At 34.7% G+C, this 16,151-nt stretch overlaps 1 protein-coding gene across 1 annotated transcript; it reads right to left on the bottom strand.

Annotated features, from left to right (window-relative positions):
* Window positions 1-550: 550 nt before the first annotated feature.
* On the bottom strand, window positions 551-16,098 carry PRP40C (pre-mRNA-processing protein 40C). The gene is made up of 14 exons (XM_021437104.2): window positions 15,932-16,098; window positions 14,252-14,874; window positions 13,981-14,132; window positions 13,390-13,427; window positions 12,011-12,089; window positions 9,765-10,229; window positions 9,563-9,646; window positions 8,850-8,990; window positions 8,630-8,736; window positions 7,308-7,431; window positions 6,877-7,020; window positions 5,406-5,552; window positions 4,488-4,610; window positions 551-1,098 (listed from the first exon to the last, which is right to left on the bottom strand). The coding sequence occupies exons 2-14, from the start codon at window positions 14,775-14,777 to the stop codon at window positions 781-783; spliced, it is 2,448 nt and encodes an 815-aa protein (XP_021292779.1). The 5' UTR covers window positions 14,778-14,874; window positions 15,932-16,098; the 3' UTR covers window positions 551-780.
* Window positions 16,099-16,151: the final 53 nt, after the last annotated feature.

Genomic DNA, 16,151 nt, shown 5'->3' with positions numbered 1-16,151 from the left:
ACACGTATTTTGGCATCTAGTGAATTATCCTACTAACGAGTCTACTCCACTGAGTCACAGTTATGATATATGCTTCCGCACAATATTAATGGATTATGAGGACACTGCATTGCCTTGTGTCTCATGTATTGTAAAGTTTAAACAACTGAATGAGTTAACCAACGTATGACCATATGATCAATGACATGACAATGTTTATGTACTCAAAAGCCAATAGGGCTTAGTATTAAATATCAAAATAAGATGATTGTATGCAAATGATGATGGCTGCAAGGCATTGTTATGAATGAAATGTGTTAACCAAGATGTATGTCTGAAGACTTTTTTAGATCTCACGAGTTTGCCTCCCAAGCTCTTGCATGTCGATCACGGCTTCCCAATTTGAGTCATGACAAATGGCATGTTTGATTTGTAGAATAAAATGGTAAGTATATAAGAATAGAACAAATATTATGAAAAATTTAAGTCTAATATAAAGATTAAACACTTCTTTCTTGTAAAACAGGAATTTTGGAAGGATAAGCAGGTTAATTTATATACACATCCCAAATGATCAGAGAAGGCACCCCATGTCTGCTATGGTGCACAAGATTTGAAATCAATGGGTGAATATCTTTTTGTTTTGAACCATTCATTTTCTTCCTCCGGAAATAGCATGGGGAAAGCCCCAAGAACTAAATCAGGCTAATTCTTTTAAATATATATATATTATGTATAGCAAAAGCAAAAAAAAAAAAAATCAGTAAATTCTACAAACAACTAGTTTCCCAAGAAATCAAGCTACCTTCGTTCATGGACTTTCCTCGAACCTGATGAAAATCTACCCAAATCACCAGAGCTTCTGCCTTTTGCATCTGTGCGTTTCTCTTCCTCTTGATCTAATGCCACCTTCTGCTTCCGCAACATATCCTCAGCATACCGGCGCCACAAAGCTTCCCTCTCTTTTCTCGGCATCTTGCTATACCTGGGATCAGGCTTTAAAAGACGTTTGGCTGTTGACCATGAATTAAAGACTGTTTTCCCACCTTCTGTCTCTTGGGCAGCTGCATCTTGAGTTATAACTTCAGCTAAAAGAGCTCTGAAGTCATGCGTACATCTCTAGAAAGGCCAAATAAAAGGGTTATGTCAGATGATTATTCAAACGTTCATGTTCATAGTTGTTGCCCCTTGAAAAATAGTGTATAAATAACTTATAAGTTACAAAAGAATCAAATTAATCTAAATATGGTGACCATACTTCAGATGGGCCACGATTAAATCACACCCTTCCATTTCTGTTACTGGTAAACAAACAGAACACTTGCAAGTGTTTTAACTTCAACCATATAACTTTCCCCATGCTGATAATTATCAAACTTCAGCAACTGAGAGCTTTAAATTGAAAAAAATTCCACTGTAAATCAGTCCAAAGAAATCAAAGGAGAAAAGCATGACACCCAGTAACTTTTTTAGGCATTATCACACGGAAAGGGAAGCTATCTAGAGTTACGAATTATTTCACTAAAAAGAAAAATAATGATATCAACTAGATCTCGAACCCAAACTAAGAACTATAGAGATTGTCTTTTAACCCATGAGATCTTCAGTTTATCCCTACATGGTTTTTATTCTGCTTGCATTAAATCAAAGGAAACATAGGAGCAATTTATCTATAGGTTTAAAAGTTAAAAGCACTGGGCGTAGTTGCACTTGTAAAAAAAATGCATGACGAACTTTTACTTTGACAGGATCAAAAGAATTCATGACGGAAAGATAGCACATGCAACCACTTGCTCTTACTGTTAGGGCACTTATATAAGATGCACACAAAACAAACAAGGACCATACCCTGTCTCTTAAAATCAGGCAAACTTTCTATTTTCTGTCCCTAAAACCGTTTGTCCAACACAACACAAAATGTAGACGATAACAATAGTCCTTTTTACTCTAAATTATACCAAGAAGACACCAAAAACTGATCAAGTAAAAGGGTAACTTCAACAACAACTTGAGTTCATATCAGATTCCACACACACACACACACACACAGAGGGAGAGAAAGAGAAAGAGAAAAGAACCCCGTCTCAATGACATTAAATTTACTAAGGTTTAGGATGAAGTTGGTTTTTGAAACCATTTCCTATTTCAATTCTCTGGGAGAGTTCCAATTAGTTTCTTAATTTTGGGAAAATGTATTTGGTGACAAACCAAAAACCTGAGTCTTTGAATGAAATTAGCAAAAATGAATTGTGTTAGTGCTTTGAAAATAATGAAACTTGTAAATCAGAGTGGACTTTACTATTATTTTCTTAGTGTAATGATTAAACAATCATAATTTACAAATAGTGAATATCAGATACATTGGTTCTACAACCAATCTGTCAAACCAAACTCAGAAAAGTTCCATAAACAATCCAAGGGCTGGTTAAAAACTTCTTTAACTTTTTTTATCTACCATGCATCTTTGACAAATAAGCCATGCATCCCATCCCCTACTTAAGCTGATGTAATAAAACAAATAATTGATTAATTTCTGCACTTTTGGAAATCAGTAGAGTGTGTGAGTGTGCGTGCACACGTGTGCATGTGTAAGTATCATATCATATCATATCAACCTAATTCACATCACATCTGATCCACATTTTAGTGGTATTATCAACGTTGAAAGTAAACAAGTCTGATCAACCAAAGTGTTGGTCAGCTAGACCTCAAACATGATTGAGTGTTATTGCCATTTCGCACAAGAAGTTGACTTGAAATGGGAGTAACTCTTTTGGTATATGTTTTCATGTCTCTAGAAGTGGTTCAAATCCACACCACGGCCATAGTACAAAGCAGAAATTGAGACTATATAGCCATCCTTTTCATTTTGGCTCATAATTGTGAACACATCTTTCAATACCAGTCACAAACACATTTTCACTATAATTTTTTATTTTTATTGACAATAGAAACAGAAAAGGCACATTTCTATGACCAAAGACACCATTATGTTCTCTGGTCAATAAACTTTGATAATTATTGTTAGTAAAGGAAAATAATTTAAGTCTTTTAAAGCAATGAGTGTCAAGAAGGTGCCATAACCATGCTTGTAATTCTACAACCAATATACTGTCCATCAAAGAATGATAAATTATAAGTGGCCATTAAAGATCTAGTCCTATTAACAACAGTTGAGAGTGCAAGTATACAATATATGACAAATAGGGCATTTATTTTTTCTGGACAAAGACTAATAGGGCATTTAGGTCACCTAAAGTTACAATAACAAACTTGGGCAAGGACAAAAATTCCTTTTGCTATTTGCTTTCAACACCAATAAGTTCTAACCAAATATGATGAAAAGAGATTGTGAAGTAGTGATATGCATCAGTAGCTTTTTAACTCATGGTAAAGTTAAGGACAATGGTAAGACTTGCATTTCTTCATGACACTTAATCTTTTACAGCCAAGTACTGACCTAAGCAGAAAACTATTGTAGCTGTGATGAGAATGCCAAGATGGATGTCTTTGTGCAGAAGGAAGGATAAAATTAAAACTGAATGCATTTGAGGAAAAATGAGAATAACACCAATTGAGGACAAATGAGAGATAGAAACACAGGAACACCTACAACTACAAATACTCCAGTAAGAAGATGTGACTTGATAGAGAATAACCATGTCATGAAAGAAAAGTATAAGACTGAAGAAAACATTAGTGGAAACTATAAAAGGACCTTGCTTAAGGTCTCAAATAGGGAAGAATGGCACAACAAAAACCATGCAGCCAACCGAAAATAACAGGATGAGGCTTCTTTCCTGTTCCATACAATTTTTCCCTAGAGATGTCATTTTAAAAAATAATAATTATAAAAGCCACCATATACATTTTTCAAGGGGATAAATATATATTTTTAGGGCAACTTAAGAGAGAAATGTAAATTTTTAAAACTTTTGAAGCGAAACATCATTATGATATCTCACCAAACTTAGACGACAAAAAAATTATTAACAGATATTACTAACCCACTTTGGTATGTGAGATATCGGTGGCTTTATTCATGTCTAATAAGGAAACAAGTAACCCTCAACTTGGCTGCAACATTCACCAAAGACGGTTGTGATCCTCACCAAACCACCAAATAACAGAAAAGACTGTGTTTGGATTAAAAGACAATCAAAATAGATTTGGATCAGAAGACCTGAAGCCTATGTAATGAATACATTTACTGAGAAGCTTCTTTGAAACAGCAGTCCTTTAAAAATTCATCTTCACCACATATGCTACCCATATAACATCATAGCGCACACGCCTATACTGGGTAAATGCATATTTTGGAAAGAACTAATTAACATGATGCTGCTTTTGCCAAAAGAACTAGAGTAGGAAAAGATATTACTTAGCATTAACTATAAATGGGAGCAGCAGCCTTTCAAAAAAATAAAATAAATGGGAGCTGCAGGACTGTATTACAAATTGTCTTATAATTTCATCAGCATATTGAAAACATATAGTTGCAAAATTACCTCAAACAGCATCTTTATGTGTTCACGGAAGAGCTTCTCCGTATCCGATGCATCTAAATCAGGATTCGCTGCACGTCCCTGAGGATCCTTTTCCAACTTAGGCTTTGACTCCGTCCAAGATGCCTATGAAGATTAATAGAAGCAGGAAGTGAATAACTAGTCAAATTTCAAATGAGCCAACCAAAAATGAGGGTTCAAGAAGATTTGAATTCTCAAACATATTAGAAACTTAAAACATAATCTTGAAAGAAAAAGGTGGGCAGTTAGTTACATCTGACAGGATTATAAATGAATGCCTCGTCCATATCATAATAATAAAAAAATAAATACACTAAATGATACCGATTCAAATTGGATATTATACTAGTTTAGCAATGCCACACGACCATATAGTGAGAAAAGACTTGGTTATTCTTATCTATTCTAACTTAAATAAAGTCTTGAATCATTCAAACACCTAATGAAGGCCATATTTCCGGGTATTCTAAAAACTCAATTTTGACTTTTCTTGACGCCTTTGTCTTTCACATTAAAAACCCAATTAGGAAACTTACGGCTTACTTCCTGAGAAATAAAACTGTATACTCAACACAGGACAAGTAAATTGAACTTACTACCCAGTATGAAGGATAAATACTTACATTCTTACATATCCAGACTTCAAAATTAACTATATTTTAATTGTTCACTCAGCTTCTTTTTTTTTTTTTTGAAAGGCCATTCAGCTTCTATTACTGGCAATGTAAAAAAAAAAACAGTCTATTCACAAATTATAAAACAGGGAAAATAAGTGAATGAGATTGGAACAGACCTCGGATTATGGAACTATACAGATGGCCATGCATCAAATATATTTAAAATATTAGTTGTTTTAGTCTTGTATCATCCAGAAATAAATTGTTAGAGAATAGTATATACCTGAGGATCTTTAATTGTTTCCACAAGCAAAGCTTGAAAAGATGCAACCGCCTCCTTCCTGCGAACTTTTAGCCGCACCCTTTCCATTTCTTGTTCTTCTCTCTCTTTCCTTTTCCGCAACTCACGCTCTCTTTCCTTCAGCTTCTCCTGCAAATGATAAATAAAAGGTCAAAATTGTTCAAATAGTTTCGGCAATTCTGATTATACATGACTGTCTTCTTTAATATTTGTAGAATGCCCTACTAAAACAAACAACAAATCAAAGTAAGAAATTAAAAATGACATGAATATGTTATCACATTGGCTAAAATTAGAAAAACAAAAAGCATAATAACATCAGCCTTCTCTTACATATAAACAGATCTATCATTTAGGAAGCTTCTTAGAGAAGAGTTGTCTAATCTCTTTTGTCTGACTCGTTAAAATAAAAATCTGTTCAAATATTCCCACAAACAAAATTTATCATAGGGCCATACGTTCCATGCCTATTAGCCCATTCTTGAAAGAAATTTTAAGCGGTGCTAGGAAGAGGGTTCCCAAAATTATTAAGAATGCTGAATCAAGGGAATAAAAAATGCAGCACGCTGGAATCTATTTGAGAAACAACTCAATTTTTAATTCTATCTTTTGTTGCTCAGCAATTCATAGCTGTGCATCCTTGTATAAACACCATCCAGCTGCACTTGTAAGATCATCCGAACCTTCCAACACCACTAAAACATCTCTATAATGTCAAAACCACAAGCAAACACCATCACCAGAGCCAAAATAGGAAGTTAAGTGTGTACATGTGCGGCAAGAACAAAGCAAAGAGAGAGAGAGAGAGAGAGAAGTTAAATTGCCAAAATTGTGGCTGCGAGAATTTAATAGAGTTCTAAGGAGAGATGAGTGGAAAGGAAAAAAAAATGCAAATCTAATATCACTGAATTTCATGAGGTAGAGAAGGCTTCAATAGCTTCGCGAAGGAGGACAGAACCAGTACCTGGAAACAGTCCACCAATGGCTAGAAGGTCTGTTTGAGAGTATATCTCTCCCCTTCATCCATTCTAATGTCATGTTTCTATTATGGAAATGTGAAATGACACCACTTTGCACATTATTTCAAGCGATGATGTGAGACCATAAATTAACCTTAGGAAAAAGCCAATTCAATCATTGTTTTAGATGAAAAAGCAATTTGAGATATTAGAATTCAAAATCCCTTTCAAAATGAAGTCTCTTATTAGAAATTTTCAAACCATACGCTTAATACTTCATCCATCACTCCTTTTATACAAAAAACATCTATGAAGCAGATAAAAGAACATCAGATTTGTTAATACATATATGGCAGAACAATTCCACATGCAGAAGAACTAATGGGTCATGAGGGTACAGTGAAGTTTAACATGCACAACCTGATACATTAGAACCAACATGCAATACCAGTTAATTTATGCCAGAAGGAGAGAGCAAGAGAGAGAGTATAAACCTCTTCCTCCTTTTTCACTCTTTCCTTTCGTTCTGCTTTCTCTTCTACAGCTTTTAGTTCAGATATGTACTCATTGAACAAAACCTCCCGATCCTCATGCTTAACACATTTATACCTCATATCATCCCTTATACTATCCTTCACCTGAAACAACCAAAAATATAAAGGTGAGAAAGTGGGCCATATTTCCCAGCATAAGGCACACTCATAAAAGATATAACAACCAAGATATCTCTCTCTTTTACATGTCTGCACACTCACACACAAACATGAGCAATCCAATGAAGATGCCAAAAAACTTTCAACAAAAAGAATGGTCCCAGTAAATTCCAATTCAACAAGACAAAAGATATATAAGATGCCTAATGTCGAAGAACACACTCTCCAGAGGGTATGAAAAACCCAATAACCCAATTTATATTTTCACATACCCTGGACCAACGGGAATTAACAGTTATATCTCCTTTCTCTTTAAGCATGGACTTAAAACTAGAGGCAGCAGCAGCACGTATAGCTTGAGCCTTTTCTTCAGCAGCCCTCTTTAAAGGAAGAACCCTGACACAAAAGCAAAGACATGTCATAACCAGTATGATAAAAGTATATGGAAAAAATGAGACATTTACCATTCAAACCAAAAGAGATCAAGGGCTAAAGGACAAATCCAAATTGAATATGAGCATCTGGGCCCTAGCCTACTACCTGCTGACAAATGTTGCTTTCAAGGTTTATCATTAGAACACTTCCTCTATCTAGGGACAACCGAACAAGTTCGACATACATTTTAATAAGGATTGAGTCAAAAGAATATCATATACAATTGTAATAGCACAGTGGAGATTTAACACATGTTGTGCAGGGAGATCAAAACAGGAATTTGGATGTGAGCAGCAGATATGACTAGGCCATTTATCTTACTTCTATAATAAAAAGAAACCAAAAAGGGAAAGGAAAGAAAAGAGTATGTTTTAGTCTACTAAGTCTACCAAAAAAATCAAAGGGTAAAAGCTAACAGTAGTGCAAAAACACTAACAGCTTAAAGTGTCCAGGATGCATGTCCAGCTCGTGAAATACTGTGGTGATCAATAGATGTTTTAGAAGAATAGCTCTTTCACATTAGTGCCATAGACTCTTCTACTACCCAACCACAGCCCCACTAATTGCTTATAAGCATCATATAATATAAGTTCTAATATTGTCTAAACAGGGATCTTCACAGCTAGATACAGAATTATCTTGTTTCTCTTGTTGCAATGGTAAAAACACAAGTGCTCAATTAGACATATGCATATCTCTCTAAGTGTGTCTTGAAACATGCCTGCCAGTGCAATAGCTTTTGTGTGAGCATTGCAGGCATAAGTTTGCATGAGAGAGGGAATGATGGAATGAAGGGAGGAAGCAAGGGAGGGAAAGAAAAGGTTGATTACCAAATGTTTACCATCAAATTTGAGAGATCTAAAAGAAAACAGAGAAAAAAAGGAGGGCAAGGCAAAGTTAAGATAAGAAAATAGCACCATCCATCTATATTCTACAACAATAAACAACTCAAATTCTTTTAGTAAAATTTTGACAAGTTATGAAAAACTTTAGTCAATTAAAGCACTCAGGAAAGCCCAAGCACACATTTCTCTTTGCATTAGGCAATTGTAAAAGCACCATGGCCACTACAACCAAGTAGATACAGCAGGTTGGCACAACTAGGCAAAGCAGCACAAATTAAATCAAGAAAGAGTGGAGTCTATCTTAGTAACATTACCTTTCAGTTAATAGAAGCTCGCGATCCTTACGATCCAAAGCCTCAAATCGCAGATCACTTCCCCATTTTCTTTTGAAAGTCTGATAATTGGTGTTGTGATCAATATCCTGTAGAGTGAAAATCAGCCTGTAAGAAATCTACAGTTCAACAATTTCAAAGAAGTAGGATGTTTACCACAGCTGACAAATGATGACATTCAATTCTTAGAAATTAATGAAACCTCTGATGCTTCATCCAGCAACTGCTTAAATCCCTCTATTGCAGCCTTCAGAGCTGCTCGTTTTTCTCGCCGTTCCTCCTCAGCACGCGTCTTAACATAGTGTTCAAACAAGGTCCTCCTAGCAGAATGACTTGGAATAGCCTGCAATAGGATGCACTTCTACCAATTAGAATTCCAAGCAAACCTGCTAGTCAATAGTTAATATTATGCTCAACAGGAGGACTTCATAATGAAGCACATCAAGGAAGAAATCTTAAATCTATTACCAACTCAAAGAGTGTAACAACAAAGAGAACACACATGTTACTTTAATAATAACAGCCTTGTAAGCTTTCTTCATTTGCATACATAAACCATCATTTTGTCATTCTGTTCAATGTTTTAACACGGCAAGAAAAATAAAAGGAAGACTTCTGCTTAAACTTTTTTAAAAACAAGGATCTTTACCAGGAAAGGATCCTTTCATCCAAGAAAACAAATTAAAAATAAAGGGTACAATAAAAGGTCCCCTCTTAAAAATGCCCTTCAACAAAATAGATCACCCATTTGAATAGACATACAAAAAGATAATGTACCCAGAATACAGAAATGAGTCCCACCTAAAGTGCACAAATTAATGAATCCACTAAACAAGACTCAAGGAATTTCAGCAACAGGGAAGGCACCCATAATTACCAAGAAAAAGTAATACAAAATCTTTAGTCTCAACAAACCTTAAAACGTGGATCGAACACTATCTTTGGTAGTTCCTTTTCCCATTTCGAGAATGGTGCTACTCCCCGTTCTTTAAGCATTTCCTGTAAATTTCACTTGCATGATAAACAAATAGACTACAGCTACAAAATCAAACTGCAGCAATATAACCAAGAATAGCCAAATTTTGGAATATGCAACAAACTATAGCACTACAGATACCTTAAATTGCATAATACACTCTTCCTTAGAAGGTCCACTGTCTGTATCCTCAGAATCTGAAGAGGAATCAGATATGTTACCATCTCCAGTAGCATCTTTTAGCTTATCTTTGCTGTTTTCACTTTGCAAGCCCTTAACATCAACTGTTCTTGAGCCATTTAATTCTTGTGCTGCTGTTACTGGCATAACTGGAACAGGTGATGAAGAAGAAGGAACTCCAGAGTCTTGCAACTTCTTCTTAATTAAATCCAGTGCAGATGAGGAACCTGGCACCACTGAGGTTCTTAAAGGCATGGCATCACGACCACCAGTGTTAACCGCCGGAGCACTCAAACTTATTGGAGTAGATCCTTTTTCTGCCACAACATCAATATTTGGTACTGGCACTGCATGTTCCTTTGAAAAATCATTATCCTGTTTCTTTCTCAACTCTGCTACTTCACTAGGGATCTGCCAACTACTAATCTGATTGAAAAAAAAAAAAAGAAAACACACAATGTAAAAAAGGGAAAAATATCAATAACTAGGAAATACAAATAAGTTCAATGAGCATTAGCAGTGATATAGATGTTCAATATTTGTTTCCTTGTAAGTTTACTCGCATCCTAAAAGGTGAAACTAAGTAGAGCACCAAGAAAAGTAAAAGAATTACAAATTGATAATTTCATAAAACGTGGCTTTATAAACACAAAAACAGTATAAAACCTATCATGCACATTGTCAGAAGCAAATGGAGCTTAAAGGAATATGGTATATACACGCCAATATCTGTCTTTTTTGAAAATGCACAAGGCTTGATGAATGAGACAATTTATGCATAAGTCACCTCAATTATTTATTATGTTTTGTCTTCAAATGGAAATATGTCATCCTATTAGAGCAACAATTATTCAATCTGTCATCCTTCTAAAACACAATTGATGTTGCTTACTTTTACTGCTGAACAAAATTGAGAGAATCAAAAATGGAAAGATGGACTAACATTATAAATAGAGAGAATAATATGTAAATGAACACACTAAGATCTCTTTTTGGATTTCAATAGGAGAAAGTTCATATACCATGGAGATAACAGACCACCCTTTTTAGGAAAAAGGTTGGTTTTACGATCCAAACTTTCATACACCACTGTAAAGACAGTGCTTTTCCATACTGTAATAACATGAAATTCCAAGCACCCCAATTACCACCATACTGCTATTCATAACCTTTAAATCTATTTTCTTTATCACAAAGCAATGACTGAACAACTTAGCACCATCCTAAACATATGTTATAATGGGAAAAACCACTTTATACTTTCTGAAAGTGTACTCACATGGTAGAAACCATGTGTCTAGTTCAATTATCAAAAAGAAAACAATAAGAAATGATAAAATTTTAAAAATAGAAAACATACAAAAATGAAAAGTAATTGCTTTCAAAGAAAAACCAACAAAAGAAATATAAAACAAAGAGCATATAGCATAAGAGAAAACACTATATCTAAATAAAGGCATCTAAACTTTAGCATGTAACCATATGAACATATGCTAGTATGTCCACATAGCAAATTATAAACTCAATATGAATGATGGCCATACTAAAATGAGACGGTCCATCAACAAGTTCATTCAATTTAAAACAATTTTAAGATTTTTGGGAGACTAAGCTCTTTGGAAACCAAAGATCGAACTTATAACTATTTCAACAACAAAAAATAATCCGTAAGTCCGGTTGAATGTGTCCTTAAAAGTTATTAATCATTAAGTTCCGGTGGCCAAGAGTGCTACACATTCACTATTTTGGGTTTTATCTTGAGCTTAGCAAGTCATTTGATGGTCTTTAGCTTGTTTAAGTTGGATCTCTTCCTAAATATAAATAAGCCAGTGAGGAGCCGTGCATATTTCTACAATTCAAAATTTATTAGAAATAATTTCAAAAAGAACTGGATATAAACTCTATTGGCTCTGTGCTATATCTGGGTTTGCTTGAGATATTTTGAAACATAAATGATATGTTATAGATTAGGGTAAAAAGAGCAAACAAACCAATTACCATGATATAAAAAATACAACAACATATCAGATACAAAAATATTGATTCAGTCAACAGTTTACTTTTCTTTTGATCTTATTATCGCATGTTGTCTATAAATTTTAACAACCATATGTCATAAAAATCCCTTGCATTTTCCAATTCTCACCTACTGAATTCCATCAGAGAAAAAAACAGGCTAGATATTGAATTAAAACTTGATACACTACCTTGGTTTTGCTGTTGTAGTAATATTTTTTGCCATCACTTGTGGTGACCAGTGCCCAATCTGTTCCTGCCAATTGCTCCCTGTAAAAAGAAAGCATGGCATTATGAAGAAAATATATCAAGATTGCGAGGCTTCCTCAAGATAGTGAAAGATGAAGAAAAAGAAATCCAAACCAAAAAGAAAGTAAAAACTAAAATACTGGAAAAGGCTTAACAATAATATAGTGTTAAAATCCAAGGTCCATCTCAACATTTTGTACAAGCCATAAGCCCATGAATCAGGTTTGAGAGTTCATTCACTTGCATTATATGTAATTTAGCAGCTCATGATGAACTAAAAACACTCAACAATTTGTTATAGTAACCAGGAGACAACTTCAGCTATTAGAACATGAGATTTAAAATTTGTTATTCCATTTTTTTAATGTTTATAATGATTAAATAATTATAAATATATGATTTTAATGTTTTTAACACAATAATGCTTAATGTATCAATACTAATTAATAAGATTTCAAACAAACACTAGAACGTCTTCTCATATTCTTAAATAATTATATTTATATTAATATAATATTAAAAATTATTTGTAAATGTAAATCTATATTGATCTTATTTATACTGTATTCTTTTCATAATTATAAACATAAAAAAAAATTCTGTAAATAGAAAATACAAACATAACATAACTAATATAATGAGACAAATTTCAAAAGAATATATATTTATAATGAGACAATAATATATATTGCTAATATTTAAGAATTGAATTATTATATATTATAATTTTGAATAAGTACGAGTGATATAAGGATATATTACAATAACAGTTTATTATATTTGCATAATTACTACTTTTATTTTGAAAATATTTACAACATTATCCAATAATAAAAATAAAATTTAAATGAATAATTTATTTACTTATATTATAATTTTAATATTTAGGTAATAAATTTCTCTCTCTAGAAAAAAAGAAGAAAATAGAAGACATGATTATATAAGCAAATAGCTCTTCAAATGTGTATGAACAAGGGATGTTTGATAATGAACCTAAGGGAAAAAAAAAAAGGAACCAGAAAGGTGGTTTGAAGGTATTGAAGTGGAAAACTGAGGGTTCATTTTATCCTAACAACAAAGATTAAGCTGCACAGCGCATTCAGCAATGTCATGCCACAGTGCTGACATAGCCTAGCCACAGTAATAGTAGGTTGCTCAAAGAGAATAAAATTTAAGAATAGAAGATTGAATTTCGAAACATCAGCAAGAACAAACATATACTTTAATAGTGCTAGCGATACCTAACAATACACACACACACACACACACAAACATACAAGAGTGGAGGTGAATAAAGATTGCCAGAAAGTTAAGAACTTACACTGAAACTGGAGTTGGCTGCACAGGCACTTTGTCAGGCTGCATGCATAAGTGAAAGAAGAAGAGGTGAAAATTAATCTGGATTAGCATTTAAGAAGCCACCAGAAAATCCACATTCAATGACTAAAAGGGTGATAGAAAATTTTCTACAGACAAGATCTATGGAAACTGATTTTGAAGCTCCAAATGGCAACCATTGGAGAGCTTGAAATATATCATAGCCCTCCACAAGTACACACAAATGCAAATATGCATGTTTGTATATATATATATATATATAGAGTTTTTACCAGTATTTCTTGAGTGTCTAACCAGTTAAACAATGTGGAATCTTAGGATTAACTAACAAACCATCATATAATTTGCGTTTGATACTCCAACATTCTCTGGCTGCCTTAATATATAGGACATTTCCTAGGGCATCAATCCAAGAAAATCAGCCAATATTTGAGAAACTTGTTGAATATGTGTCACAGTCACTTTAAGTGCAAGCAATCCCAAAAAAAAAAAAATGCAAAACAGCTTGATGCTAGGCACACCAACAAAGTAACTATTGCAAAACACATGCATGCATATCCCCAACTACATGTACCTCCCCCTTAAACCCAGCTGGTTTTTCATATGTCGACTCTCCTGTTAATGCATTATAATAATAGACAATCCCCGTATCAGTCTTGTGGGCAGTCCAGATATCCGATTGTTCATTGACAGCAGCTTCAACCCTGGTGCCAACATTCCTGTTATCTGCAGAACCCCATGTGATATGGATGAAGAAAAAATTAACTTCATGTTAATTAATGAAGGTTAAACAGCTCTTACGTTGTTAGTTGATCAGTAATCTAGCATGGAAACCCTGAGCGTACCAATTCCTTGAGGAGGTAACCCTGTCTGTATTCCCGAAGCAACCGATGACTGGTTAGCTGGAATAGCAATTGATGGTGCAAATGGACTTGTTGCCAGAGGACTAACACCAGGAGGTTGAGAATCAGATGAATGTGCTGGATGAGGCATACCACTTGATGCTGAAGGAAAGGGTCCAGGATAAATCGTAGGATAAGGAACAAATGGAGGCCTGGGGAAGCCAGCCATTGGAGGATGTTGCATCCAAAATCCCTGAGGGGAAGAAGCCATAGAAGGTAGGGGTGTATAGGTTGGATATATTTGTTGCTGAACAGCTTGATTTGATGAAACAGGAGCACTGGGTCTAGGGACTGCAGAAGAGGGAGAATCCACAGCTGCAGAAGCAGTAATCATCTGAACAGACGGTACTAACCCAGCGTGTCCAGCTGTCCCTGAAGCTCCAGAAGATTCAGTAGACATGGGAAAAGATTGAGTGGTGGGCATCCATGAAGTTACTGGGGCAAAATTGGGAGTGGAAGATGCATTCATTGTAAAATTTGAAAAGCTATGGACAGGCGATGGGCCAGTGTGAAATATAGTTAATGTCGATGATGCAGCGATAGCTTGTAACAGTATCTAGTGTATCCTGCAATCAGCGAAAAGGTTCAAATCATAAGTCACTGGCATACAAAAAAACTCCATATCAAATTCATTCTGCAGGTTCATAAGCAATTGATAGACATCATCTTGCAAACAGTAGAGTACTGAATTGAGAGCTGGATTAGATAGATCTAAAAGGAGAACAATGAACAGAATTCCAAAGTCTGGACAGGAAACATGATACGGAGTTCTGACTTAATGTCAATTAATGTCAACTACTGCACCAGGAATCCACTCATTGAATATAGATTTGATCACTATAAGTAGAGGCTGAAATTGAGGCACTCAGTAGCAATTAATTTGGGGCACCGACAAGATGATTTTGTAGATATATCTAGGATAGTCTGTTGGGCTGTAATATAGTCCAAGAATTCAAGTTTAAGGATGCTATCATTGCACTGTAAACAGCAGCCCAAGAACAGTTGTAAAAACAAAAACTTGAAACAAATACAGTAATTTCAAGCTTCGTGAAAAATTTATTCAAAACCATATGCGTTTACTGAAAGCCTACTAGCAGTCAACATTTTAAAGTTTGACCTAATCATAAGCCAAAAATTAACAATTAGTACAAGTTTTTGAGCACTTAGGTAGAGTATGATGGGGCGAAATTGGAACTCAGTAGTTTTATCATTGTCTCACAGATTTAGGGGGTTGAATTTGATCATTCTGAATCAACTGAGGATTTGGACTAAAAGAAAAACTTGCAGAACTCGACAAGGCTCCTTGCGAAGCAAAGGAGGCTGCATTATTGGTGCAAGCGCTCCAGATATAATTTGAACTAGGAAGTTAAAAAGGAAGGTTATTTGCTCCTAGCAAAGGGACCTGGAGGAACAGGCTAGAACACGATAAAATTGCATCACGTAAATCAAAAAAGAGGGAAAAACCCAAAATATTCAAGCTTTATCGACAGCCAATGAAAAAATCAGAATCATTACATTGCGTGCGGCTCTGATAAGGCTACAGAAGCTTCCCTTTTGGAAAATAAATTTGAACATTGAATAAAACCAAAAAGGATGTTTGAATGTTTCAGGGAAAGTACTTACCAGACACGAATGCTTCGGCAACTACGGAGAAACCTCCATAGAAAATGGTTTTGGTGAAGGTCGAAGGAAATTAGACGGAGAGAGAGAGAGACACTGGTTATGATTAGGGTTATGGGGTTTGGACTTCAAAACAAAAACAAGGGGAGAAGGAATTAAATTACCACAGCAGTGTTTCAAGTTTCAAGACTTCAACTTTTCATTTGTCACAGTTGAGTCCCTA

Source organism: Theobroma umbraticum, unplaced genomic scaffold (genome assembly GCF_002168275.2).
Source record: "Theobroma umbraticum cultivar Fairchild unplaced genomic scaffold, ASM216827v3 scaffold_20.0, whole genome shotgun sequence".
Lineage (NCBI taxonomy): Eukaryota > Viridiplantae > Streptophyta > Magnoliopsida > Malvales > Malvaceae > Theobroma > Theobroma umbraticum.
The sequence above is the reverse complement of the archived record's forward strand: the minus strand, read 5'-3'. Positions and strand labels throughout refer to the sequence as shown.

Bases quoted from the DNA above. Each gene is read 5' to 3' on its own strand.
- PRP40C (XM_021437104.2), bottom strand. From the start codon at position 14,777: ATGAATGCATCTTCCACTCCCAATTTTGCCCCAGTAACTTCATGGATG. The intron at 14,133-14,251 runs GTACGCTCAGGG...GGGGTTCTGCAG, and splicing joins GTTACCTCCTCAAGGAATTG to ATAACAGGAATGTTGGCACC. The intron at 5,553-6,876 runs GTTTATACTCTC...TATCATTTGCAG, and splicing joins GAGTGAAAAAGGAGGAAGAG to GAGAAGCTGAAGGAAAGAGA.